The 26,207-nt window shown below is 39.9% G+C and overlaps 1 protein-coding gene across 7 annotated transcripts in view; it reads right to left on the reverse strand.

The window, feature by feature from the left end:
* Window positions 1-26,207, reverse strand: part of ppp1r12a (protein phosphatase 1, regulatory subunit 12A) — a 250,859-nt gene that overhangs the window by 164,162 nt on the left and 60,490 nt on the right. For all 7 annotated transcript variants that reach the window (XM_063058433.1, XM_063058430.1, XM_063058427.1 and 4 more), the window contains exon 2: window positions 19,703-19,833. In XM_063058433.1, the coding sequence (XP_062914503.1) occupies window positions 19,703-19,833 (131 nt within the window). The remainder of the gene's footprint in view (window positions 1-19,702; window positions 19,834-26,207) is intronic.

Here is a 26,207-nt window from a genome sequence, read left to right on the forward strand (position 1 = left end):
GATGTACAAGATAAGAGGCATTGATAGAATGGGCAGCAGGCACCTTCAGCCAGGGCGAAGAATGGCTAATAAAGAGGGCAAAATTTTAAGATGATTTAAGTATAGGCAGGATGTCAGAGTTAGTTTTTTTTATTAGAGTCGTGAGAATATGGAAAGCAGAGGCAGATACATGAGAGACATTTAAGAGACTTTTAGACAAGAACACAGATGAATGGAGGGAAGGTTGAGATTGATCTTAAGAGTAGGTTAATGGATCAGCACAATATCATGGGCCAAAGGACCAATACCGTGCTGTGCTGTTACACGTTCGCTCCACCACCAGCCGTGAAGCCTGTGACCTTGACTACCACCAGGGAAAAGGGGTTCAGCAACATGGCAACAACACACATTGCACAATTCTTTAAAATCATTTATTTTTATAAATCATTTGGATGAGGAAGTGGAAGGGTGGGTGAGGCAGTTTGGGTGAAGGCACGAAGGTTAGTGGTGTAGTGCTAGTGGAGGAAGGTTGTTGTAGGTTACAATGGGACATTGATGGGATGCAGAGCTGGGTTGACAAATGGCACAGAGTTCAACCCTGAAAAATATGAAGTGATTTGCTTCGGAAGGTCAAACTTGAAGGCAGAATACTGGGTTAATGGTAGGATTCTTAGCACGTGAAGGAACAGTGGGATCTTCATATACATAGATCCCCCAAGGTTGATGCACAAATTGATAAGGTGGGTTAAAGCAGCATATGATGTTTGCCTTCATTAGTTGGATAATTGAGTTCAAGAGCCATGAGGTAATGTTGTAGTCTAGAGACTCTGGTAAGATCATACTTGGGAGTATTGTCTTCAGTTGCGGTCCCCATATTATAGGAAGGATATGGAAACTTTACAGAGGTGACAGAGAAGATTGACCAGGATATCACCTGGATGAGAGAGCACGTCTTATGAAGATGGGTTAAACAAGGCAGTGCTTTTCTCTTTGGAGGTGACTTGCCAGAGGTGTACAAGATGTTAGGACACAAGACAGAGCAGCAAAGAGGCCATATGGCCCATCAAGTCTGCTCCTCCATTCAATCATGGCTGATTCTTCCCACACCCCACCTCCCTCAGCTCCATCTCCCAGCCTGCTCTCCATAACCTTTGATGCCATAACCAATCAAGAACTTACCAATCTCTGCCTTAAATACACCCAACGACCTGGCCTCCACAGCTACCTGTGGTAATTAATTTCACAAATTCACCACCCTCTTGTTTTAAATAGCTTCCCATCTATTCTGAGGCTGTGCCCACTTGTCCGAGACTCCCCCACCATGGGAAACATCTTTTCCACATCCACTGTCTAGGCTTTCAACATTCGAAATGTTTCAATGAGATCCCCCCTCATCCTTCTGAATTCCAGCAAATACAGACACTAGGCCATCAAATGTTCCTCATATGATAACCCCTTCATTCCTATAATCATCCTTGTGAACTTCCTCTGAACCCTCTCCAATGCCAGCACATCTTTTCTGAAATAAGGAGCCCAAAACTGTTCACAATACTCAAGGTGTGACCTCACCAGTACCTTAAAGCCTCAGCATCGCATCTACAAGACTACAAGACATAGGAGCAGAATTAGGCCATCTGGCCCATCAAGTCTGCTCCGCCATTCAATCATGGCTGATCCTTTTTTTTTTCTCCTCCTCAACCCCAGTTCCTGGCTTTCTCCTCACAACCTTTGATGCCATGTCCAATCAAGAACCTATCAATCTCTGCCTTAAATATACCCAATGACCTGGCCTCCACAGCTGAATGTGGCAACAAATTCCACAAATTCACCACCCTTTGGCTAAAGAAATTTGTTCCGCATCTGTTTTAAAAGGGCTGTGCCCTCTTGTCCTAGGCATCCCACCATGGGAAACATCTTTTTCACATCTACTGTCTCGGCCTTTCAACAATCGAAAGGTTTCAATGAGATCCCCTCCTCATCCTTCTGAATTCCAGCGAATGCAATCAAACGTTCCTTGTATGATAACCCTTTCATTCCTGGAATCAGTTTTGTGAACCTCCTCTGGACCCTCTCCAATTCCAGCACATCTTTTCTAAGATGAGGGGCCCAAAACTGTTCACAATACTCAAGGAGAGGCCTCGCCAGTGCCTTATAAAGCCTCAGCATCCCTCCATGTTCTTCGATTCTAGACATCTTGAAATGAATGATAACACGGCATTTGCCTTCCTCACCACCGACTCAACCTGTAAGTTAACCTTTAGGGTGTTCTGCACAAGGTCTCCCCTTTGCATCTCAGATTTTTGGATTTTCTCCATTTAGAAATAGCCCGCACATTTATTTCTACTACTAAAGTGCATGACCACGAATTTTCCAACTTCCAACAAGGCCTTCTAAAAGTCCAAATATACAACGTCCACTGTATCTCCTTTATCTATCCTACTTGTAATCTCCTCAGAATTCCAACAGGCTTGTCAGGCAGGATTTTCCCTGAAGGAAACCATGCTGACTTTGTACTATCTTGTTCTGTGTCACCAAGTACTCCATCACCTCATCCTTAACAATCGACTCTGACATCTTCCCAACCATCGAGGTCAAGTTAACTGGTCTATAACTTCCTTTCTGCTGCCTTCCTCCTTTCTTAGAGTGGAGTGCCATTTGCAATTTTCCAGTCCTCTGACACCATGCCAGAATCCAATGATTTTTGAAAGAATTTCTAATGCCACCACAATCTCTCACACCACCTCTTTCAGAACCCTTGGGTGCAGTTCATCTGGTCCGGGTGACTTACGTATTTAGGTTTTTTTTAGCTTTTTGAGCACCTTCTCTTTTGTAATAGTAACTGCACTCACTTCTCTTCCTTCACACATGCAACATCAGGCATACTGCTTGTGCCTTCCACAGTGAAGGCTGATGCAATATACTAATTTAGTTCATCTGCCATCTCCTTGTCCCCCCGTTATTATTTCTCCTGCCTCATTTTCTAATGGTCCTATATCCACTCTCATTTCTCTTTTATTTTTAAAGATACCTGAAAAAACATACTATCCACTTTGATATTATTTGCTAGCTTGCTTTCATATTTCATCTTTTCCCCTAATGATTTTTTTCAGCTGCTCTCTGTAGGTTTTTTAAAAAAAACTTCCCAGGAATTCCGCCTGTAGCTCAATGGAGTAACATATAAATTCTGTGGCTGCCTTTAATTCCTCCTTTTCCCCAGTCTAAACCTTGAATTATTCAACTTTTATTTTCTGGATCTTGGAGGGAAATAGCGGTCATTAAGAAGTGGAAAACAGCCTTTTGAACCCAGCAATGGAAAGGGAAAAACTTCAAAAGAAAAATCAGAAGATATGCCTGTCCGGGCTGAGCGTTTGGAACGTATGTTGATGGGTCTCGATAACAAAATGGATAATAACGCTTCTGAGTTGAAGTCGTTCCGACAGAGTTTACAGACTATTGAGGAAAATATTCTTTCCTTGAATACTGAGTTTAAAGAATCGAAACGTCAGATTGCGGATATTTCAACCCGATTGAAACAAGCTCAACGCAAAATTGTCGATTTAGAGGCAAAGTCTGGTAGGAATAACATTCGTATTTTAAATCTTCAAGAAGGTTCCGAACCTGGGAATTTATTAGACTATTTTGCCAATCTGTTTCAATCTCTGTTCCCGGATATTCTATCTCAGCCTCCCGATATTGAAAGAGCTCATAGAATTTTCACTTCATCAGGTAAAGCTCGACCAATTTTAGTCAACTTTCTTTGCTTTAAAGTTAAAGACCAAATCATAAAATGGGCAAGAAAACAAAGTTTTTTTTAAATTTAACAGTTCCGAGATCCGTTTTTATGAAGATTATCCACGGGAAGTTATGGAACAACAGATCAAATTCATACCGGTCATGAAGATCACTTACAAAAAAACTCTTTTTCCATCCTTGAGATATCCAGCGAGACTAAAGTTATTTCCTAAAGATTCTACCCCTCGTGTCTTCTTGGATCCCCAAGTGGCATTGGATTTTGTCAATTCTATTGTGGAATCAGCTGATGTATGAAGGATATTAGAGTCTCTGAATAATTTTCTGAAAGAAAACAGGTTGTGAAGATTTCGGTATGCTGAAGATATCTTTTGATCAATGGATTACTTAAAGAAGAGGTGGTCTTCTTGGTTTGATTAAAGAATTACTTTTTTTTGAAGACTGTTTAGTATATGGAGTGAATTAATACAGTGGATAGATTGTGAACTGGTTTAATTATCTGTTTCTATTTTTCTTTATTAAGTGATAGTTTGCTTGCAGTTTATATAGATTTTTTTCTTATGCAGTGTTTAGTATAGATAATTAGCTTTAATTCTTTTGTTAAATAAGGTAGTAAGTTAAAGAATAATTGTGCCGCTTTTCTCACTTTAGAGATTAAACTGTTTGGATTAATAGTATTGTTTTGGCGTCTTTGGAGACTGTCTTCGCATTCCTTTAGTTTATTTTCAATGATTAAGTATAAACATTTTTTTTCTTTGCTGGGCTTTCTTATCTTAAGGTTACGTATTTTCTTTGTAAGGGGGAGGGGGCAATTGGGAGAAAAAACTTTTAATCATTATTTAAAATTGCGCGGCACGCGGAATTCTGTTCTTATGTCTCTTTTCTTGGGGATGCATTCCGGCTTTCTCTCTCTTTTGCCGGATTTCCTCCTTTGGGGATGGTGGGAGGTTTGGGGGTATTTTTGTATTTTGGTGTTTATCGTGGGATTTTTTTCCCCCCACACACACTTCTTGTATTTTTTCCCATTATGGAGTTCCAGAGCATGCGTGTTTTCTATTTGGTTATATTCATCACCGCCATCTTTGATTAGCCCGCGATGGTATGCGTGTATTGTTGTGTTTAAGAATAATATCCAATGGTACTTAAACAGATAAACATTAGTAGTTAGAATGTACGTGGCTGGAATCACCCTATTAAGCGAAGGAAGACATTAAAAGTTATTAACCGATTCCAGCCCGATATAATTTTTGCTCAAGAAACGCATATCAGAACGGGCGATCAAAATAGATTTTTTAAAACATGGAAGGGCCTTCAATACCATGCTACTTGACAAAATAAAACAAAGGGAGTATCTATTTTTATTAAATCTAATATTTTATTTATTCAAGAAGACATTGTTTCAGATAATAATGGTAGATTTTTAATTATTAAAGGAACAATTTGTAATAGGAAAACTGTCCCGGTTAATCTATAAGGACCTAATGTAGATGATCCTTCTTTTTTCAAAAATGTATTTGGTTTATTACCAGACTTAAATGAATATATGCTGCTGATGAGAGGTGACTTCAACTGTTGCTTAAACCCTTTGATTGACAAAAGTTCAACCAATCAGCAGCTTCCAAGTCATTCGGCAACACTTATTAATTCCTTTTTAACTGATTATGGTTTGATAGAAATCTGGAGAAATTTACATCCTAATGACAGAGATTATTCTTTTTATTCACATGTTCATAATAAATTCGAGAATTGATTATTTTACAGCTGATTTCTGATTTTTGTCCAAAGTCCAGAAATGTGAATATGATGCTATTGCAGTCTCGGACCATGCGCCTTTAAGCTTAACTTTTGAATTAAATGATGTTAGCAATGTAAACTTGCCTTGGCGCTTTCCAGAAAATTTATTACAAAGTTCGGACTTCGTTAAATTTATAGAGATTCAGATAAAAGATTTCCTTCTTTTTAATAATACAGGAGATGTTTCGAAATTGATCATATGGGATACACTCAAGCATATTTGCGAGGTCAGATAATATTTTATTTGGATAAACTCAAGAAACAGACAAAAATAGAGTTAGATAGAATTTCCAAACTAATTAAAGATCTGGATAATACTTATGCAGTTTCTCCTAATGTTGATTTATTTAAACAAAGGGTTGAACTTCAATCACAATATAATTTACTATTAACTTATCCTATTGAAAGAAATTTGCTTAAATTAAAAAGTCAGTTTTATATATTTGGAGATAAAAGTAACAAGCTATTAGCATCTCAACTTAAAGCACTTAGAGCTAAAAGACAAATTTTAAAAATTCGTAAGGGAGATGGTAGTTTAGCTTGTAATTATGAGGATATTAATAAAATTTTTCAAGACTATTACAGTGAACTCTATAAATCTCAGTTTCCAGCTGACCCTTCTAATATGTATGCCTTTTACAAAAGATCGATTTTCCTAGAATATCTGTTGAAGATCAGCAAATTCTTGATGCTCCTTTTACTGAAAGAGAAATTCAGAAAGCTATTCTTTCAATGCAATCTGGTAAAGCTCCTAGATTGGATGGTTTTACTGTAGGATTTTATTAAAAATTTGAATATTTGCTTACTCCTTATATGTTGGAAATGCTTAAAGATTCTTTTCTGTTAGGAGAGTTACCTTCCACATTTTATGAAGCTTCTATTTCTTTAATTCTTTAGAAAGATAAAGACCCTACTGATTGTGCTTCATATAGACCTATTTCATTATTAAATGTGGATGCCAAAATTCTTTCAAAAATAATGGCTAATTGGATGGAGAATATACTAGCTGAAATTATTTCTCAGGATCAAACGGGTTTTATAAAAGGCCGTTATTCTTTATCTAATACTCTGAGATTGTTAAATATTATATACTCATCCCTCTCTAAGACTCCCCAATGTGTTGTTTCTCTAGATGCTGAAAAGGCATTTGATAGAGTTGAATGGAAATATCTATTTAAAGTTTTAGAGAAATTTAACTTTGGTACTAATTTTAATAAATGGATTAGATTGATATATAAAAGCCCTATTGCCACTGTTATCACCAATAACTGTAAATCCCCCTTTTTCCAACTTTCCCGGGGTACAAGACAAGGATGTCCGTTAAGTCTTCTGTTATTTAACCTGATGTTGGAACCCTTGGCTATTGCATTTCGTGAAGCTACAAATATTCAAGGAATTTCTATAAATGGGACTATTCATAAGATCTCCCTTTATGCAGATGATCTTTTGGTTTATGTTTTGAATCCCGAAGAAACTATTCCTAGCTTATTGAAATTATTAAATGAATTTGGATTGTTTTCAGGATATAAATTAAACCTGCTTAAAAGTAAATTATTTCCTTTAAATGATTCCGCTTCTATATATGATAACATTCCTCTAAAAGTTACGGATTCTTTTAAATATTTAGGTATTATCATCACTAAAAATTATGGAGACCTTTATAGAGCTAATTTAGTTCCCTTAGTGGATTTTATGAAGCAATTTTTTTCTAGATGGAATCCACTTACACTTTCGTTAGTAGGTCGAATTCATGCAGTTAAAATGATGATTTTACCAAATTTTTTTATATGTATTTCAAAACATTCCTATTTTTCTAACTAAGAAGTTTTTTGATCAGGTTGACTATTATTTCATCTTTTGTTTGGAATAATAAAAGACCAAGAATTGGAAAATGTCATTTACAAAAATTAAAGAAGGATGGAGGTCTTACTTTGCCTAATTTAAGAATGTATTATTGGGCGGTTAATATATGTTATGTGTGTTCTTGGTTATATTGGACCAATAAAAAGGAACAACCATCTTGGGTTGATTTGGAATTGAAAATTGTGAAACAATTTCATTTAACTTCGTTATTAGGAGCTCCTTTACCTGTACAATTAGCCAAAATTTCTATTCTAAATATAAATTCTATGATTAATCAATCATTACGAATTTGGTACCAGTTTCTTAAGTTTTTTTTAATCTTAAAAGATTTAACCTTTTCAGTTTAATGTATCGAAACTATTTAAACCTTCACTTAGTGATCCTACCTTTTCTCTTTGGAGGAATAAAGGAATTTTTTCCTTTATGGACTTGTTTCAAGAAGGTCGATCGATGTCCTTTGAGAAATTAGTAACTAAATACTCTCTCTCATATTCACATTTTCTGCAATATCTTCAGGTCAGACATTTCTTACAAGAATATTTAAGTAATTTTCCATATATACAAGACTCTGACCTATTAGACATTATTTTAAAAATGAACCCTTTAGTGAAAGGTTTTATTGGGAAAATTTATAATTTACTATTACAACAAGAAAATTATCCTTTACTTAAGATTAAGCAAGATTGGGAAAGAAAGCTTAATATGACCTTGATAACAGAGGATTGGTTGCAAATTCTGAAGCTGGTTAACTCTTCTTCAATTTGTGCCAGTCATTCTCTAATTCAATTTAAAATTGTACATCGTTATTATTTGACGAAGGAGAGATTATCTAAAATATTTCCTAATGTAAATAGTCAGTGTGATAGATGCAAAACTGAGATAGCTATATTGACACATATGTTTGGTCGTGTTCTGTATTGAAACAATTTTGGAAATCTATTTTTTCTACAATCTCTAAAGCTTTAAAAATCAATTTACAACCTAATAAATTGACAGCTTTCTTTGGTATAATTCCTCAACATACTCATGGTATTTCTATATCTGACCAATACGCAATTGCATTTGTCACATTATTGGCTAGAAGGACTATTTTATTAAAATGGAAAGATGCCTCTGCTCCCACTTTGATACAATGATTCTCTCAGGTGATGTTATATCTTAGTTTGGAAGAATTAGAAGTCAAACTTTTGATTCTAAGTTTGACTTCGAGAAAAGGTGGGTTTTTTTTGCCCATTATCATTTGACTTGAGTTAATAAAGATGGTCCTTTCCTGATGCTTGGTTATATGGATTTGGTTGGCGGTTTGATGTCTTTTTTTTAGTGGAAGTTTGTACAGCGCATAGCTCTGGGTTTGTGCTCCAAATGGGTTTTTTCCCCCTTTTTTTTTTAGTTATTAGGGGTTTTCTCTGTTTTAGTTAGTAGCGGTTCTTTTTTTTCTTTCTTTCCTTTTTTTCCATAAAAAAAAGCTTTAATACTTTGTTTTTTGATTATTATTGATATACTGTTCAGCCTGGTTGATAGTTTAACTCTTATTCTACATACGGCTATGTTATCTTGATTATTTTAATGTATTTTTCTCTGTTATTGATTTTCAATAATAATTAATAAAAAGATTTACAAAGAAAAAATCTTCCCAGTCACTGTTGGGAGACCTGTATATAACCGCCATCAACGTCCTTTCACCCTTGCAGTTTCTTAGCTCAACCCACAAGGATTCAACATCTTCCAATCCGATGTCACATCTTTCTACTGATTTGATGGTATTCTTTACCAGTAGAGCCACAGCACCCCCTCTGCCTACTTTCCTAACCCTCCGATATAATGCGTAACCTTACACATTCAGCTCCCAACTACAACCATCCTTCAGTCATGATTCAGTGATGGCTACAACATCCCTGCACTTGTTTAGGGGTGAAGACAGAATGGACAGTCAGACTGGGGTAACTTCAATGTGGAATAAAGTATAGGAAGGATGTCAGAAGAAATTCTTCCACCCCCCCCACACACACACATACAGTAAAGGGTGCATCACTTGTGCTGTCAGAGGCGACCACATTTCAAAAACTCTTACATCAGCACGTGCGTGAATGAAGAATGGTGGGTTTTGCAGGAGGGGAGGTGCAGAGTGATCTTAGAGTAGGTTAAAGCATCATCACTACAGCATGGGCCAAAGGGCTTAATACTGTGCTATACTGTTCTATATTCACCGAGTCCAATACAACACAAACCATGAAGCCTATGACCTTAATCACCACTAAGCAAAAAACAACAATAACACAACACACATCAAAGTTGCTGGTGAACACAGCAGGCCAGGCAGCATCTCTAGGAAGAAGTACAGTCGATGTTTCAGGCCGAGACCCTCCGACCTTGTGTTTAATAAAATAACACCACTGTTTGCATAATCCTCAAAAAGTCAGACACTATCCTGATCTGGATATGTACCACTGTTCCTTTAATGCTACAGGGTCAAAATTCTGGAACTCTGTTCAGAGCCTGTGGGAGCATCTTCTCCAGAACTGCTGTAGTTCCAGGATGCCACATTATGAAGAGGAAAAAGACCATCAGACTTGAGCAAATTAGGCCATTCGATCCAACAAGACTATTCTGATATTCCATCATGGTTGATTTACTATCCCACTCAACCTCAGACTCTTACCTTTTTCCCATTACCTTTGACACCCTAACTTATCAAGAACTTATCAACCTCCGCTTTTTTCCTCTATGATCCCAAATGCAGTTTACTTACCACCATTGGCCGACTGTAATCAGGTGCTTGCGATACTGCATGATGTCATCATCAAACAAGAAATAGTCCACCCCAACACATTTCATAGCATAGTCACAGATTTCAATCAGGTTTGTTTAAAGAAACCCTTGCCCAATTACCATCAGCATAAAACCTATAGTACCAAAGGTCTCAACACATTAGACCACTGCTATACCAAGATAAGAAATGGCCAGGCCACATTTCAGGAAATCTGATCACAAGGCTGTCCTTCTCAGAGGCTAAAGAACAAAGCTCCAGAGATTAGGACAACAAAGATGTGGTCGCGGGAGGCAGAGAAGCAACTACAGGATTCTTTGAGTCAGTGGACATATCACGTTCAAGGACTACCTGTGCATCTGAATGAATACACAATGGTTGGCATGGATTTATAAACAGTTGTAGACAAGCGTATCCCCACAAAATTTTTCAAAGTCTTCCCCAACCAGAAATCCTGGATGAACCACGAGATCCACAATCCACTGAGGACCAGATCAGAGGCATTCAAATCTGGTGATCAAAAAAGGTCCAGGTACGATCTACGGAAAGCCATCTCACAGGTGAAGTGGCAATTCCAGACAAAACTTGAATCAAGGATGCTCAGCAGCCAGTACAAGTTGAATGCTATCACCTCTCACCAAGTGAAATCAAGTAACATAAGTGACATAAGGACTTCACTTCTGGATGAGAAAGCCTATCTGCTCATTTGACTGCCAAAACATGGAAGGACCTTCATAGAGTCAAGATGGCACTAAAGGATGACTCCTTTGCTTGCATCTTCAGAAACAGCTCTGTTTCTATCTTTTCTCCCCCTTTTCAAAGTTCTTTTGAAGACCCTGAACTGGAGTTACACTCCGACTTTGGTTCTTTGCGGGAATGGGACCCACTCTCAGGGCCTCACAACCGGCTGCTTTTTGGTATCCCAGGGACACGGCCTGGAAGACTAGTGTGTCTTCAGGGTGCCAGATTTTCATTGCTCTGGAGAAGGGCTGATTCAAGGCCAGTGCCCCTGACTGAGGCATGGTGGGAGAACACAGAACATTGTGAGCAGCGGGTTAACTGCCGTGGGCTGGGTGTCCAGAGACCTGAACCCTGGGGCCAACTCTCTGGGTGCAGAGCTCGGAGAAGGCGATGGAACAGACTTTTAATATCATAAATCAGTACATTGTTTGTTATGTCTCTCCTCTCACTGTAAAACAGGGACACCTCTTTTTCCCTTGGGAGAGAGAGGGCCTGTGGTGTGTCGAATTACCAGGTCAAAGAGTAGTTTTTGGGATACTGCAAGTCTGTGTCTTTAGTGATGCTTTGCTGCACGCTTGGGTGCATGGTGGAGGGCACTGATGCTTTTTTGCTGATGGGGAGGGGAGGTCGTTGCCTTGTTGCTGCTCATGTATGGGAGGGGGAGGGCTTTGGGGTTTTAACTTTTAACTATCATTCATTCTTTGGGGGCATTCCTCTGTTTTTGTGGATGTTTGCAAAGAAAAAGAACTTCAGGATGTATAATGTATACATTTCTCTGACATTAAATGTACCTAGTCATAGTCATACTTTACTGATCCCGGGGGAAATTGGTTTTCATTACAGATGCACCATAAATAATGAATAGTAATAACGCCATAAATAGTTAAATAGTAATATGTAAATTATGCCAGGAAATAAGTCCAGGATCAGCCTATTGGCTCAGGGTGTCTGACCCTCCAAGGGAGGAGTTGTAAAGTTTGATGGCCACAGGCAGGAATGACTTCCTATGACACTCTGTGTTGCATCTCGGTGGAATGAGTCTCTGGCTGAATGTACTCCTGTGCCCACCCAGTACATTATGTAGTGGATGGGAGACATTGACCAAGATGGCATGCAACTTGGACAGCATCCTCTTTTCAGACACCACTGTGAGAGAGTCCAGTTCTATCCTCACAAATCACTGGCCTTACGAATGAGTTTGTTGATTCTGTTGGTGTCTGCTACCCTCAGCCTGCTGCCCCAGCACACAACAGCAAACATGATAGCACTGGCAACCACAGACTCGTAGAACATCCTCAGCATCGTCCGGCAGATGTTAAAGGACCTCAGTCTCCTCAGGAAATAGAGACGGCTCTGACCCTTCTTGTAGACAGCCTCAGTGTTCTTTGACTAGTCCAGTTTATTATCAATTCATATCCCCAGGTATTTGCAATCCTCCACCATGTTCACACTGACCCCCTGAATGAAAACAGGGGTCACCGGTACCTTAGCTCTCCTCAGGTCTACCACCAACTCCTTAGTCTTTTTCACATTAAGCTGCAGATAATTCTGCTCACACCATGTGACAAAGTTTCCTACCGTAGCCCTGTACTCAGCCTCATCTCCCTTGCTGATGCATCCAACTATGGCAGAGTCATCAGAAAACTTCTGAAGATGACAAGACTCTGTGCAGTAGTTGAAGTCCCAGATGTAAATGGTGAAGAGAAAGGGAGACAAGACAGTTCCCTGTGGAGCCCCAGTGCTGCTGATCACTCACACAGTCGGACACACAGTGTTGCAAGCACACGTACTGTGGTCTGCCAGTCAGGTAATCAAGAGTCCATGACACCAGTAAAGCATCCACCTGCATCGCTGTCAGCTTCTCCCCCAGCAGAGCAGGGCGGATGGTGTTAAACGCACCTATTGAAACAAACTTCCACAACCCCCAATAAACCTATGATATCAGTCTCTTGAGGCCAACGTGAGAGCATCCTTCAGGAGGGTGAACTCAAGGAAAGCTTCCAGCCTAGATGGAGTATCTGGCCAAGTACTAAAGGCATGTGCTGATCAACCGGCTGGAGTGTTCACTGAGATCTTTAACTTCTCGCTTCAGCAATCTGAGGTACCCACCTGCTTCAACCAGAAGAACATCGTAACCTGCCTCAATGACCATAGTCCAGTAGCACTTACATCCAGTGATGAAGTGCTTTGAGAGACTGGTGATGAAACATATCAACTCCTGTCTGAGGAGGAGTTGGATCTTGGATCTGCTCCAAATTGCCTACAGGCACAACAGGTCCATAGTAGGTGCCATCTCATTGGCTCATTCAACCATGGAACATCTGAACAACAAAGAGCAATACTGTACATCAGGATACTCCTTATTGATTACAGTTCAGCATTCAACACTATCTGCCCCTCAAAACTAATCAGTAATCTTCAAGACCTTCGCCTCAAATATCTCCTTGTGCAACTGGATCCTCAATTTCCTCACTTGCAGGCCCCAGTCAGTTCAGATTGGCAACGACAACTCCTCCACAATCTCCATCACCACAGACACCCCACAAGGCTGTGTGCTTAGCCTCCTGTTCTACTCACTTTACACTTGCGTCTGTGTGGCTAAACAAAGCTCCAATGCCATATTCAAGTTTGCTGACAATACGACTGCCATAGGCTGGATCAAAGATGGTGACGATTCAGCACATAGGAGGGAGACTGAAAATCTGGCTGAGTGTTACCACAGCAACAATCTTTTACTCAATGTCAGCATGACCAAAGAGCTGATTATTGACTGCAGGAAGAAGAAACAAGAGTCCATCAGATTAGATTAGATTCAACTTTATTGTCATTGTGCCGAGTACAGATACGAAGCCAATGAAATGCAGTTAGCATCTAACCAGAAATGCAAAGAATAGTGTTATTTGCAAAATAATGCGAATAAAAAGTAAGTGCTACAGCACACAAATATAAAAGTACTGAGACAGCACAATATGGGTGCAAAACTGCTTGGCACTGTGATGTGAGGTTCAGAAGGGTAACAGCCTCAGGGAAGAAGCTCTTCCTGTGCCTGCTGGTGCTGGAGCAGAGGCTCTTGTAGCGCCAACCAGATGGGAGGAGAGTAAAAAGTCCGTGGTTAGGGTGAGATGCATCCTTGATAATGCTTTTCGCCCTGCCCAGGCAGTGTTTCTGGTAGATGTTCTCAATGGTGGGCAATTGGGTGCTGATAATCCGCTGGGGAGTTATCACCACACGCTGGAGTGCTTTGCAGTCCGATACCGGATAATTGCCATACCACACTGAGATGCAGTTGGTAAGTATGCCCTCATTGGTACAGCGGTAAAAGTCCGTCAGTATCCTGGGACAGAGGTGAGCTTTCTTGATGTGTCTTTTTGATCAGGATGGAGGAATTCAGGGACCAGGTGAGATCCTCGGAAATGTGGACACCAAGGAATTTGAAGCTTGACACACGCTCCACTACAGCTCCGTTGATGTAGATGGGGACGTGAGTGTGGCTCCTAGCATGCCTGAAGTCCACAATGATCTCCTTGGTCTTCTGGGTGTTAAGGGCCAGATTGTTGTCGGCACACCACGCAGCCAGGTGCTGGACCTCGTCCCTGAAGGCCATCTCGTCACCCCCTTTGATCAGGCCAACCATCGTGGTGTCGTCTGCAAACTTGATTATGGAGTTAGAACCATGTACAGGAACGCAGTCATAGGTGAAAAGGGAGTACAGAAGAGAGCTCAGCACACAGCCTAGAGGCACGCCGGTGTTCAGGGTGAGAGTGGAAGAGGAGAGATTGTCTAACTTAACTGATTGGGGTCTGTTATTCAGAAAGTCCAAGGTCCAATTGCAGAGGGATGAGCTGAAACCAAGCTGGCGAAGTTTGGCGATCAGCTTGGAGGGGATCACAGCATTGAATGTCAAACTAAAGTCAATGAACAGCATTCTGACGTAAGAGTTGGGGCTGTCCAGGTGGGTCAGGGCAGAGTGAAGTGCCGTGGAGATGGCGTCCTCTGTTGACCTGTTGGTGCGATAGGCAAATTGATGGGGGTCCAGGGTAGTAGGCAGACAGGATTTCAGATGTGATAGAACCAGTCTCTAAAAGCACTTTGCAATGATGGGGGTGAGTGCAACTGGACGGAAGTCATTCAACCCTGTGTCTGTGCAATGCTTCAGCACTGGCATGATGGTGGCGATATTGAAGCTTGTGGGGACAACTGCCTGGGCTGGGGACAGATTAAAAATGTCCGTGAAGACCCCGGTCAACTGCCCTGCACAGACTCTGAGCACACAACCAGGTATTCCATCCGGACCAGCTGCCTTCCGTACATTCACCCTGCTCAGGGTGGCGCAAACATCGGAGGTGGAAAGTGAGAGAGGCGGTTCACCAGGTGAGAAATCCGCTTTGAGGGTGACCTCCTTGTTCTCTCGGTCAAAGCAAGCGAAGAAGTAATTGAGCTCATCATGGAGGGAAGCAGAGCTGGAAGGGGGCACAGTACTAGGTGGTTTGAAGTCTGTAATGACCGGTATGCCATGCCACATGCGCCAGGGGTCCGAGGAGTTGAAATGCTCAATTCTCTGTTTGTATATGTGTTTAGCCTGAGAGATTCCCTTCCTCAGGTTGGCCCTGGCTGAGCTGTAAGCCTCCCAGTTTCCAGACCTGAAGGCTGAATCTCTGGCTTTGAGCAGGAGGCAAACTTCTCTGTTCATCCATGAGCCAGTTCTCATCGAGGATCAATGACGGAGAGAGTCATCAACTTTAAATTCCTTGGTGTTACCATTTCAGAGGACCTGTCCCAGGCCAAGCATGCAAGTGAAATTATAAAGGAAGCATGCAGCACCTCTATGTTCTCAGGAGTTCACAAAGATTTGGCATAACATCTAAAACTTTGACAAATGTCTATAGATGTGTGGTGGAGAGTATATTGACTGGTTGCATCACTTCTGGTATGCAAACACCAATGCCCTTGAATAGCAATTCCCTCCAAAAAAATAAGTGGACATGGCCCAGACCATCACAGGTAAAGCCCTCCCCACTATTGAGCACATCCACATGGAGCATTCTCGCAGGAAAGCAGCATCCATCATCAGCAACCCCTACCAGCCAGGTCATGTTCTCTTCATTGGTGCCATCAGGAAGGTGATATAGGAGCCTCTGGACTCACACCACCATGTTTAGGAACAGTTACTACCCCTCAACCATTGGGCTCTTGAACCAAAGACAATTTCACTCAACTACACTTGCCCCATTACTGAATTCTTCCCACAACCTATGGACTCACTTCAAGGACTCTTCATCTAGTGTTGTTGATATTCATTGTTTAATATTATTTCTTTTTCTTTCTTATTTATTTGCACTGTTTGTTGTCTTTTACACACTGGCTAGAGTGGTCTTTTATTGATACTAAAGATTAATTTTATTATCAAAATATAACATGCAGAATCTCCAGATCGCCATGAAGTACAGAAAACCATGGAAGTAGTTGAAAGACATCAGTCCCACCCCCCCACGCACAAAAAGAAACAAAAGCTCGTAAACCCCAACCCCCCCAGCACAAAAACTAACAGATCAGCCACATGGAGAAGCAACAAGAACATCAAACCCCAAATACCCAGCCTGCCAATCAGGAACAAGATTGGTGTTATGGTTATTGAATTTAAGTATGCTTGCAAGAAAATGAAACTCAGAGTTGCATATGTTGACACATATCTACTTTGACAATAAACTTACTTTTAACTGAAATGACTTGGCCTTCACAACCATCTGTGTCAGTAAACTCCACTGATTCACCACCCTCTGGCTTAAGAAATTCCTCCCCATCTCTGTTCTAAAGGGGCATCCTTCTATTCTGAAGCTGTGTCCTCTGTTCCGAGACTCCCCCACAATATGACAAACCCTCTCCATGTCAACTCTATCTGGAGATGGGCAACCCATGCTGACATCCCAGAAAATAATTAAAACAGTCAAGCCAATAACTTCATTCATGCAACAGCTACTGAACATGCAAAATTCAGCTGTATTCCATATTATCATCCCTTTCTGGAATTAGGCAAGTATTCAGGAAGTTATCAACTTGGCTCAATAACGAGGTCTGAATTCCACTTCATCCCCTCCCCCGTACACCTATTCTTGGACAAGGACTTTCATCAGCTGGTCAAGCAGACAGCACAGCTGATTCCTGATTTAAAGTGCCGTTCAAATTGTGCTCAAAATAAATCCATAAGCTGACCGAGGTATGATACTGGTCACTTTCTTTAAGGATGCTCATGTACTGGAAATTCAGCGAAGATTTAATACCACACCAGCGCTATAACTCATTACGAGTCTGAGGAGATTTGCTGACACCAAAAACTCACAAATTTCTACAGATGTATCATGGGTACATTCTGACTGGTTGCAACGCCAGCTGATATGAGGGGGCCACTGCAGAGGATTGGAAAAAACTGTAGAGGATTGTAACCTCAGTCAGCCCCATCATGGGCACTTGTCTTCCAAACATCAAGGTCACCTCATGAAGGTGGCTACCATCATTAAGGACCTCCACCACCTAGGACATGCTCTCATTGCTACCAAAAGGTGGTACAGGAACTTGAAGACACATACACAACGCTTCAGCAGCAGCTTATTTCCCTATGCCATCAGATTTCTGAACAGAAAGTGAACCCATGAAAACCAGGTCGCTGTTTTTGCTCTCTTGCTGCATTACTTATTTAAATTTTTATACATTTTTATTGCAACTTATAGAATTTTTTTCTGTATTACACCGCATTGTTACCGCAAAATGACATATTTCATGGCATGTTGGTGATAATAAATCTGACCCTGATTCAATGGGGTTATCTGAAGTGGCTAGCTGCATATCTTAGTTTCTGCTAGCGTGAAGACTGAGAGGCACAGACTCAGAATAAAAAGATGCCCCTTTAGAACAGAGACGAAGAGGAATTTCTTCAGCCAGATGTTGACGAATCTGTGGAATTCACTGCGACAAACAACTGTGGAGAACAAGTCATTGGGTATATTTAAAGCAGGGGTTGACAGGTTCTTGATTAGTAAGGGCATCAAAGGTTATAGGACAAAGGCAGGAGAATGGGATTGAGAGGGACAATACATTAGCCAGCATGGAATGCCAGAGCAGACTCAATAAGCCGAATGGTTTCCTTCTGCTATGTCTGATGGTCTTAAGGTCAATGTGAAGATGTTTCCCCTAAAACTAAGAATCACTGTTTAAAAATAAATAATTTTAAAAGATGAAGTGCAGTTTTCTCAAAGGAGTTAAGGACTCTGAGGTGAAGGTGATACCAGCAAAGTCCTTGAATGGTTAAGATAAAATTACACAGATCTTTAATAGGCAAGGGACGGTGCGTTATCTGGGAATGCCAAAATTCAGTTATCAGATCAGCAGTGGCCTTAAAGGGACCATGTCCTCCTGCTCCTTCAATTCCCATGTTGGAAGATGTATTTGAATGCTCTCCAAGCCAAATATATCTAACTTAAATGAAACAATCACAAGATGAGAACGTACACACAAAGTAAACCACCTCAGTGCCTGTTCTAACAGTGTGGCCCAACTTGGTCAAAAAGCTTACGCCATCACATTCATGAAGCAAATAAAACAATGGCATTCAGTGAGTTTTTATTTCCAGAATCTGGCCACTGCACACACTGGCAATGGCGGATGTCTTTTATTTTTCGGGGGGGGGCGGGGGGAGCAGTCAGTGTGCTGGATTTTGCAAACGAGGGGTTGGGGATTTGGGGTCTGATGTTCTTGTTGGCTTTTCTGTGTGGGCAATCTATTGTTTTTTGTGTGTGGGCCAAGGGATTGAAGGTTTGATGCTGTTGCTGTTCTTTTGCAAGTGCGGAGGGAGCGGGTTGGGGCGGGGGGGGGTGAGGTTTATGATTTTCTGGCTGCCATATTCCGGGTGGGCAATCTGCTGGCTTTTGTATGAAAGAGGGGGGCTGGGGGTTTGGCTGCCACTTTCTGTGGGCAGTCTGTTGGTTTTTGGGCAAGGGGTTAAGGAGTTTGGGGTTTGGTGCTCCTACTGCCGTTTTCCTCATTAGCTTTTTTGTGAGAGGGAGAAAGTGCGAGGTTTGGGTTTGAGTGTTTTGTTTATTTTTCCTTTTCTGTGCAGGGGGTTGGTGTCCTTTCTTTCAATGACTCCCATGGTTTTCCTGTATTTCCTGACTACTTGAAGATAAATATCAAAGTTCTATTGTACATGCTACTTCAACAACAAAATGAACCTTTGAAAAGTATTCAAATTCTTGGGCAACACAAAATGCTAGAAGAACTCAGCGTGTCAGACAGCATTTATGGAAGGGAATAAACAGTCGATATTTTGGGCTGTGACCCTTCATTAAGACTCAAGTCAGCTATTTCATCCTCTCCATAGGCGCTGCCTGGCCTGCTGAGTTCATCCAGCATATTGTCTGTTGCTCTGGATTTTCAGCATCTGTACAAATCTTGTGCTTATCAAGTGCCTGAAGAATTTAACTCACTGGAGATAATGCCTATATCCTTTTGATTAAAAAGCTGAAATAATGATTTTTCTCAGTCATAGCTCCAACATCATGGCCAATACAATTCAAAATATTAACTATACCATGTACAGGGCAAAGCTTTTACTCGACTGAAATAATTTAAACCTTGCACAGAGCAGCATTTTTACACTGATATTGCTTCCCAACACTAAAATCAATGTTACAAAATCAAATGGAAGTCTGGACATTTGGTTCTAGGTTTTCCTCTCCATACTTTATATTACCAAATGACAATTAATAAAAAGCATGAAGCAATTTTGTTTTAAAAACAGGAATGCCCAGTACTTACATTGCTATATCTGCATATCCACAAGAAGCAGCTGCATGTAGTGGGATCCAACCTTCATTATCTGGCTGGTTAATATTTGCAGAATGTTCCACTAGGAATTTCACCATATCCAAATTATCATCTATACATGCCTACAAAAGATACAAAAATACTGTATAAGTATTTCGCAGAGATGCAAGAGTCAAAAAAATTCATCTCAAGCACTGAACTTACTCAACAAAATAAGCACAACAATCATTTGATAATTGATCTAGATACAGAAAGAGCATTCCAAACCAGATCAGTTCCCCACGTTTTCAGTTTCCTAACCAGTATTTCAAATTCAAGTCAGATCGAGCACATTAAATTTAAGAGAAAATTAGGCTTTATAGCCCAAATTATTCACTCAGATTTCCTCACACAAACTGCATTTCTGAGTGGAATCGGAATAGCAATGATAAAAGACTTGCAGATTGTTTATGAAGGCTGAAAATAGGATAAATTGCATCAAATTCACAAGGGATTTTGCAATTGCTGAAGGAAAGATGAGCTCACATTTCAAATGTCAAACCTTCATCAGGAATTGCTCAGAGGCCAAGATTTTTGTTTTGTTCATCACTAGAACAGAATAAAATAATTTATGGAGTGTTCAAAACAAAAATCCAAAGCAAATACTTAACGATTCCCCTCAATACACAACTGTTACAGTGGAACAAAATTGCTACAAAATGACATCTGAAGTTAGGCTTATTCATGCTTTATAAACCACAAATGTATTATGCAGTGACTGAGCGATTTGTTAAATATTTCAGTCCATACTTTGTTTTTATTTCATACAGTCACACAACACAAGCAAGCATTATAAAGTAGTTTAGTCAGGATTTTAAAAAATGCTGAAGAGTTCATGCTCACAATTACTGAACTTGCACAAACACTTAACAGAAAAGGTCTTACCAAACCATTTGAAAGAGCTCAGCCACGGAAGTACAACTTGCACTGCAAAGTTTTATAAATCTGTTCAACCTGCATAAATCCCTTCAGTAAAGAGTGCAAGACTATACTCAATAATCAAAATGTCAATAATTGGTGCTCATCGACTGCTGGTTTCAGATGCTCGCTTAGACGCCTAAACAGATACTGTTTATTCAATGATAATGAGGTAAAGAGAAGGGCATGTAATCAGAGACACAGGTTTTCGAGGCTATCAGGACATACCATGTATTCTGATGGACTTAGTGTTTGTATTTTAATGTTTGGACAAAAAAATCATTTGTCTGATTTCTCAGGCACAGTAGAATCATTTCATTAGTTTTTCAAAACAAATGAGTAGAAATGAAAAGCTGAATGAATGAAGATAACTGCATTTTGAAATGAACACATGCACCTATATATTTTTAAGTTACAGCGAATCAGAAACATTTAAATATTATTTAGACCAAACTATCTGAACTGGAGTTAAAAACAAAACATGTTACAAGTAATCAGCAGTCTCAGAGCATCTTTCAGAAGAGCAACTTTAGAAGTCTATGATGCACAGAATCGGAAAAGGCTGCAGAGGGTTGGTGTTAGCTAACTCCATCAAGGGCACTTAAGTGCCTCCTCACCACTGAAGACATCTTCAAAGACAATGCCTTAGGAATGTGGCATCCTTCATCAAGGACCCTCACTATCCAGTACTTGCCCTCCTATTACTACCATTAGGAAGGTGGAATTGGAGCCTGAAGGCACAGAGTCAGCATTTCAGGAACAGCTTCATTCCTTCCACTACCAGATTTCTGAATAGTCCATGAACACCAGTTCACTATCCATTTTGATTTTGAGGATTGTGCAGATAGGGTTATGGTCTTTCTTCAGTCCAAGCTAGCAAAGCATACAGACAGACAGATACTGCTTGGTGAACCCTGAGCTTAGTGCTGCATGAGGCATAGACCTTCAAACTTTATTTCATGGATGATTAGAGGCTATGCTGGCACACTAGAGGCCACAGTAAATTTCATCTTTTATATCTGCCATCAGAGTGGTTTCAAAGCTTGAGAAAGTAATCCACTCTCACCGGGGTTTATTGTTTGCGGGACAGAGGGCAACATTTGCAAACACATGATCAACCACGAATCACACAAAAAAAAATTGTCAGATGTTCCTTTCCTACAGTGTTTCGTTGTTCCACTTCAGCCATCTGCAACCAACTTGACACATGATATGTTAGGTTCTCTACATGTCTCAGAGAAACTAAGACCCCTGTGGTCTACTGCAATCTTCATTCTTTCCACTGCCACATTGCCAATTAAGAGCTTCATTACATATTGACAACAAAAGAATTTAAAGCCTGTCACTTACATTGTCAACAATTACATACTTGATTATTTTACAATTCTAGTATGCATTTTCCCCATTTTAAAATATTGTGCAGCTTTTTTCAAACTAGTACTGAAAATGGCCATTGGTCACCAAACAAAGTTCACAGAACCATGTCTTATTTTCATGAAAAGATCACTGAAATAAAGAGGACCAACCCCTCCTCAGTTACCTTTATAGTGAACTCAGAGCCTGATCTGAGAATAAATCAGCCCTAATTTATCAATCAACACAACCTGATGTTCCAATTTCACAGATCACAGAAGAGACCCAAGTATATCATGTGGAGGTTGATAGGTTCTTCATTAGTCAGGAATCGGGGTATACGGGGAGAAGGCAGTAGAATGGGGTTGAGAGGAGGTAAATCAGACATGGAAATGGCAACCCCTCCCCCAACCCTTCTTACTCTGACATCTTTTTTTCTCCAGTCCTGATGAATGGTCTCAGCCCAAAATGTCAACTGTATTCATTCCTGTAGATACTGCTTGGTCTACTGAGTTCCTCCAGCATTTTGTTTGTGTTGCTTGGATTTCCAGTATTTGCAAGATTTTTTCCTCTTTGTGATGGAATGGCAGGGTAGACTCAATGGGCCGAATGGCCTAATCCTGCTCCTATGTCTAATGGTATTAACATATATTGTAACTCATTCAACTTTGCAAGAGATTTTGTCCGCCCCAGTAGCACAAGCAGAAAAGCACGTCTCTCAAGAAAATCATTTTTCAAACTTTCCAGAGTCAGGACTTCCAATACATTCAAGAATGCAATACCTTCTTTCAAACTGCACTTACAGTTCTTTACCCAAATGTGACAACAGAAGCTTCAAGAAAAACAAGTTTTATCTTGAAATTCTCACACCTCAAAAAGGAGATTTTAAAAAAGTAGCTTAATTCCCTTGGTTTGGCTTAATTGGAAACAGCTGTAACAGCCCTTTGGCAGTTTATGAAGTCTGTCAAATGACTGATTCAAAGGACAAAGTATTTGCATATTTTCTCCAGGGGTTGTATATATGCTCCTGTTGTTGCTTGTAGTGTTTATTTATTTGGGATACCGTGCGGAACAGGCCAACAAACCTCCCGACAACCAACCAATTCAATTCTAGCCAAATCACAAGCAATTTACAATGACCAATTAACCTGGTAACTGGTATATCTTTGAGCTGTGGGAGGAGACTGGAGCACCTGGAGGAAATATATATGCAATAAACCCATAGGAATAAGGAAAAACATACAAATTTCTTACAGACGACACCAGAATTGAACTCCAAACTCTGACACGCCAAGCTGCAATAGCATTCACCGTGGGCATGTTATGTCAGCGCCAGAATGTGTGTCGATACCTGACAGTTGCCCCCAGAACATCCTCAGAATGACTTATTTCACAATATATTTCAATGTACATGTGATAAATAAATGAATCTGAATCTACAAGCTTTCAGAAACAAGACCGTAAGTCATATGAACAAATTTAGATGATTCGGCCCATTGAGTCTGCTCCACCATTACATCCTAGATGATTTATCAACCTCATTCTCCTCATAACCTTTAATACCCTGATTAACCCAAGAACCTATCTTCCTGAGCTTTAAGTACACCCAATGACTCGACCTTCACAGCCATCTATCACAATGAATTCCACAGATTTACCACCCTCTAGCTAAAGATATTCATCATCTCTCTTCAAAAGGGACATCCTTATATTCTTGGGCTGTGCCTTCTGGTCCAAGACTCCCCAGTTCCTAAATTTAACAAGCTTCCAGTACTAGCAGTTACCAAAATACATTATTCAAAGCACAAGTTTAAGCTTAATTTACAAGTAGTCTGGCTGCAGTTCTCGATTTAGTTGACATAGTATCCTACTACAGTTTTAGAAAGGTTTTAAAATACTGTATTCCATATTCTACTATGCCATGATTTAGCAAAGCTTAGCTGCAAACCTAAGAAGCATCTAATTATTCTTTTGATCACTGTACCCTCTGCAAAAACACAATGGACCATTAAGAGGCAGTTTTAGAATTTATGGTAAAGATGATAGCGGTTAATTGTATTATTAAGAACATGGAAATCTGAAGCTTAAAAGAAACAAAGAAACAAGAGTGTCTTAGTCCTGCCAAAGGGTCTCGGCTTGAGCCATCAACTGGACTTTTTTTTCCCATAGATGCTGCCTGGCATGCTGAGTTCCTCCAGCATTTTGTGTGTTGCTTGGATTTCCAGCATCTGCAGATTTTCTCTTGTTTGTGATTGAATTATTGGGGATTTATGACTTTGAAGAGGTTCAAGACAAAGACAAGCTTAGAAAGTGACTAAACTGGAGATATGATTAGAGATTGCAGCCCTCTTTACAACTAGCTAAGCAAAGAGTTCAATTCTCTATTAAGAGCACTGTAATTGAAAACTGGATTTATTTTTGGCAAATGTACCAAGATAACCCGATTTCATCAAAATACTAACATGTTTCAAGATCTACAAGCTAACTTTTAAATTAATTTAATATGCTTGCATACATGCTTTTACTGCTACAAGCAAATCTCTCACTTGTAAAGCTTAGTATTTTATTCCCTGGAGCAATGCAAAATGAGGGGAGATTTGACAGATGTGCACAAAATTCTGAGTATAGAAAGGGTAAATGCCAGAAGGCTTTTTCCACTGTGCTTGGATGCAAAAGTCGCATGCACCCTGGATTTTTTTTTTTTTTTTTTTTTTTACATGGTTTCAAATGTATAGCCTCCCAAGAGCCCTGAACTCAACACCATCGAGGCCATTTGGTATAACCGAGAGAGAAAGAAGAAAACGAGACAGCCAAGGTCTGCAGAAGGACTGTGGCAAGTTCTTCAAGATGCTTGGAACAACCTACCAGCCGATTTTCTTATAAACTGTATGACACTGTACCTAAGAGAATTGATGCAGTTTTAAAGGCAACGGTCGTCACACCAAAAATTGATCTTAGTTTTTTCCTTCAACTATTTACTGCTCTTTATCTTAAAATTGACATTTGGAAACTTTACATTTAGTTACTTCTGAAAACATTTTGACTTTACAAAATTTGTGCCAATGAACACGTGCCTAAGACTTTTGTACAGTTCTACAAAACTAAAGGACATGGGTTAAGGGTGAAAGGTGAAATGTTTAAGGAGAACGTGAGGGGAAACTTCATTCAGAGGGTGGTGAGAGAAGAAGTGGTAGATCTGGGTTTAATTTCAACATTTAAGAGACGTTCAGTTAATACATGGGAGGGTACAGAGGCCTATAGTCCAGGTGCAGATTAATGGAACAAGGCAGAATAATAGTTTGGTATGGACTAGATGGGCCAAAGGGCATGTTTCTGTGCCATAGTACTATATAAGCTTGAGCAGATCTCAAACACTAGTATGATGGTATTGATTTCACTACTTCTAATAGCACAAGACCATAAAACAAAGGAGCAGAATTAGGCCATTCAGTCCATCAAGCCTGCTCCACCATTCTATCATGACTGATTTATTAAAATCAAATTCAGTTTGCTCTAACCTAAGTGCTCAAATTCACAATGAAACAATTAGAAAGACCTGGAACAGAAGGAATAAAAGGTGATCTAAGAACTATGTAATAATGAAGAAATTGCCTTTTGCTGTGTGGCAAAAAAAGTTACAGTATCTGGGAAATTGTCAAGCTACAACAGTTCACTAGTAGGCAATACTTTTAATTTGCAAACCTACTACAATGATTGAGGCTGTAACAATCAGTGTAGGTCTACAATTTGTTCTGAAAAGAAAATGCAGGAGAGGTCTCAGTGTTGAATTTCATAAAATGACTGAAACCCAAATAACATGAGCAGTCTAAAAAGAGATTGATTAAAGCCAAGTGGCTAGCATAAGCAACTGTGCATAGACATGAAATCAGAGAAGGTAATATACTTTGAAATTAGACAGTTAAAACAAATGCTTGATGGAAGCATCCATAAAAAATGTTCCAAGGTATGAAGGATATGGGGTGATGAACACTTTCCAATGAGTGACCGTCAACACTAGTGATGAAATACAGGGCAACATTCAAAGTCTTTGTGATTCAACCGTGCAGATGCGCTTGGAGCAATTAATTTCAGATATCATGCCTTCAAGGAGAGATTGGTTAAATAAAAACTTGGGTCAGATTTGAGTGATGAGAATACTTCTCTTTAATCTGCAATGTCTCATAGC

This window comes from Mobula hypostoma, chromosome 9, assembly GCF_963921235.1.
Source record: "Mobula hypostoma chromosome 9, sMobHyp1.1, whole genome shotgun sequence".
Taxonomy (NCBI): Eukaryota; Metazoa; Chordata; class Chondrichthyes; order Myliobatiformes; family Myliobatidae; genus Mobula; species Mobula hypostoma.